The sequence below is a fragment of the Eleutherodactylus coqui genome, chromosome 13, assembly GCF_035609145.1.
Source record: "Eleutherodactylus coqui strain aEleCoq1 chromosome 13, aEleCoq1.hap1, whole genome shotgun sequence".
In the NCBI taxonomy this organism is placed as follows: domain Eukaryota; kingdom Metazoa; phylum Chordata; class Amphibia; order Anura; family Eleutherodactylidae; genus Eleutherodactylus; species Eleutherodactylus coqui.
The window spans coordinates 73,137,965-73,141,375 of record NC_089849.1 but is presented as its reverse complement, the minus strand read 5'-3'; the positions used below and the strand labels follow the sequence as shown (position 1 = coordinate 73,141,375).

The following is a 3,411-nucleotide window of genomic DNA, read 5'->3' as shown; positions in this document are numbered from 1 at the left end:
TAGTGTGGTGCTTAGCTAAGGTATGCCTTGCTAATGAGGGTTTTTCAGAAGTAAAAATTGTTGGGGGGGGTGAGCCCACTCTTGTCGCTATTGTGGCTTAATAGTGGGACCTGGGAACTTGAGATGCAGCCCAACATGTAGCCCCTCGCCTGCCCTATCCGTTTCTGTGTCGTTCCCATCACTTTCTTGAATTTCCCAGATTTTCACAAATGAAAACCTTAGCGGAGCATAGGTCCCATACAAAAATGCTCGGGTCGCCCATTGACTTCAATGGGGTTCGTTACTCGAAACGAACCCTCGAGCATCGCGGGAAGTTCGACTCGAGTAACGAGCACCCGAGCATTTTGGTGCTCGCTCATCTCTAATAGTTTCTCAAAAAGCCTTAAGTAAACAGCCGAGGCCAGAGCTGCAGCTGATAATTATGAAGCATCCAGACTGACCGGTGTGTCCAGATGACTTGTTCCTTGTTGTTCATCCATGTTTCTTAATATTTTAACTTAACATTTTATTGGTATACATTCCTCTTTGCGTGTTTCAAGAAGCTGATCATATATGATCCCACTGCGCCGGTGTGTGTTTGTTTAGCATTTATCTTGCATTTTCATATTTGTGTTTTAGTTTTGATGAACCAATGGTAATAAATGAATTATAATAAATTTGAATTATTGCAATTGAAGCATGTGCCTCTATAAAAACTGTCGCCTGACAATTAATAAATAGATAACTTTTGATCACATCCAGTTGTGTGTTGTTTGATTACTTATATCCAGGCCCGATCATGCTTCTAATTAATTTGAAACCCAAAGACATACTTTGGAAAGCAATCTTTAAGCTTTCACTAACAACAGCAAGAACAGTGAGTGGACATTGGGTGCAATGATCTGCAGGGTGCTCAGAGACTACAGGAAGAGAGAGAGAGAAATTGCTGCTGGAGACAAGAGAAAAAGCCAAAGGACTGAAGGAGAACTGAGAAAGCATTGGATTGTGTTACAGGATAGTCGGATTGGAACCAGTAATACTCTTGCATCAGGACAGTAAGTGAGGACGGCCTCATAAAATACTAGATAGTGTGCACACTTAAAGCAAATTTATATAGACTTAGCAGGTTAGGGATGCATAACTAACACTATTTCATCGGCGTCAAGTATCAGGCTGTGTGTTGGGACTGTGAACTTCCTTTGGATTTTGCCCATTTCAGAGCATGTTCTATTTTCTATGGACTAATTTTCTGTATTCATAAACTTTGATAAAGTTAAATTGATCTGTTCTACAAGGGTTGTTAACTATATAATTCTCTAATACCAAATGCAGGACATCGATATTGTTTGTATATACATATGACTACTGTTGCTAGACTTAGCTAAATACTAGTTAGGAATTATTTATGATACTGAAACTACTTATTTGTACTTGAACTGTTTCTTATATTGTTTCCACCTTGTACCCTGTAACTTGTGTAGGACCCCAACACCTGAGACACATGTATAACTTATATAGCATAGCCCGGAAGGATGTATTACACAGTGAGCCCACTGAGGGATTTCCAACAGACTACAGCTCAGGGCCTTGCTGCAGTGACAAGAAGAAGGCAACAGGTTGTCTGTCACTTGTAAGTTCATGTGAGTATTCCACATAGAGACGTGAAGTCTATGGAAAGCATACAAGTCATTATTACATTCACTCCAAGCTTTAAATTGTAAAAAGAGATTTAAAAAAAACCCTCTGCTAGTGGCAAGGGGGGCCTTTATGCTCCCCTAGCTTAGGGGCTTGGTTGCAATTGTGACCCCTAATGCTATGCCATTGTGCATGGAGTTTGCATGTTCTCCCTATGTTTTTTCTTCTCCTCCTCCTCTGAAGAAAGAAGAATCACAGTTGTTCAGTGGTTAGCACTGTTGCTTTGCAGTGCTGAGGTCCTAGGGTCTAATCTGACCAAGAACAACATCTGCATGGAGTTTGTATGTTCTCCCTGTGTTTGTGTAGGTTTCTTCACAATAATAATCATCTTATATAGTGCATGCAATACAAACTGTAGCAGATTTGGACCTGGGACCCCAGGACTACATGACAACAGTGCTAACCACTGAGCCACCTTGGACCACCACCACTGTAGTATTAGACACTTTTATTTAGAAATATTGGTGAAGTTCCGCTGTAGTTTGAACTCATTTGAACAGAACCAAACCTTTTTGAAATTTGATAAAGCGGCCAAACCAAACATTTGAAAAGTTAGCTCTAATAACCTCTAATGACATCTTTTAATTCTGATGCTTACAAAACTAATACCATTATTTTTTTTTATCAATAAACACAATAACAACAAAAATAAAATGTTTAACTGTTTATTGGAAAAATGAGAAAAAAATTAATTGCAAAAGAATTCATTCTAATTTTCCATGAAAATTAACTAAGCAGGATAATCATCCACATAACATTAGGAGTTCAGTTCTTTTTCTCCCTCTGGGTTGTTGCTCTGGATCTTTTGGTGGTTTTGTTGTCCATCTTCTGGGTTTTGGATAACATTGATAGAAATAGGCCTTTCTTCAGCAGCGGGCAGCGCCAGTCTAGGAGCCTGAAAGCGGAGCTGGCCATCCTTGGACAGGGAGCACAGGATGTCCTCGGGGTTGACGTCCTGTGGGAGCTCAGCTTCTCTTCTCCACTCTCTATACTCATGGAAATAGCTGCCATTCTCTGAAGCCTTCTTGTTGTCATGTTTTCCGGAGACAATGAGTCTCCTGCCTTCTGTTTTCACTATCAGCTCCTCAGGAGTAAAGCCTCTGACGTCCAGGGTGAGATCAAAGTTCTCCTTCCCCTCTTTGTCTGTGGTGGAAGTGTTTCCATCAGAGTCCATAGAACTCCTGTTCAGATGGTCTCTCTGCTCCATGTCCCGGGCCAGAAGCTGGTTGACACAGTTCATTCTTCTCTCCAGGCTCTTCATCATGTGCATCATGTCATCTTCCAGCAGGTCAGCCATGAGTCGTGTACCTGACCGGGGACTGAGGGCGGCCTCCCTGCAGACACACAGAGGGCTGTATGATGGCTGCAGGAGTCTCACAGGAAACATCTTGAGTTGATGTTGCTGAAGCTTCTTGTCTTGGTTGAGTTGGAGGCAATGTGTCAGCGTCTGCTTTCTTGCTGCTCAGTTCTGCAGGCCATCCCAGCTCAGCTTCTTATATACTCATTGCTGTGTGTTCTGGTGTCTTCCTGACACTTCCATGTGCTCTCCGTATATGGAGTGTAAGGGAGGGGACTGGCATACAAACACTGAATCATACATGAGGGCAGAGGAGGTGCCAGCAACTTCCAGCATGGACAAGAAAAGTGAGGTGGCAGGGGGGCGAGGAGGGAAGTGACTGCTGGAGAGTTCTACATCATTCACGCTTGTGCTCGTTATGGCACTTATGTTATTATACA

The 3,411-nt window shown here is 42.3% G+C and overlaps 1 protein-coding gene across 1 annotated transcript; it reads right to left on the bottom strand.

Annotated features, from left to right (window-relative positions):
* Nucleotides 1–2,323: 2,323 nt before the first annotated feature.
* LOC136587577 (heat shock protein 30C-like) lies at nucleotides 2,324–3,208 on the bottom strand. The gene has a single exon (XM_066586255.1). The coding sequence runs from the start codon at nucleotides 3,059–3,061 to the stop codon at nucleotides 2,432–2,434; it is 630 nt and encodes a 209-aa protein (XP_066442352.1). The 5' UTR covers nucleotides 3,062–3,208; the 3' UTR covers nucleotides 2,324–2,431.
* Nucleotides 3,209–3,411: the final 203 nt, after the last annotated feature.

Coding starts and splice junctions, on each gene's coding strand:
- LOC136587577 (XM_066586255.1), bottom strand. CDS start 3,061: ATGTTTCCTGTGAGACTCCTGCAGCCATCATACAGCCCTCTGTGTGTC.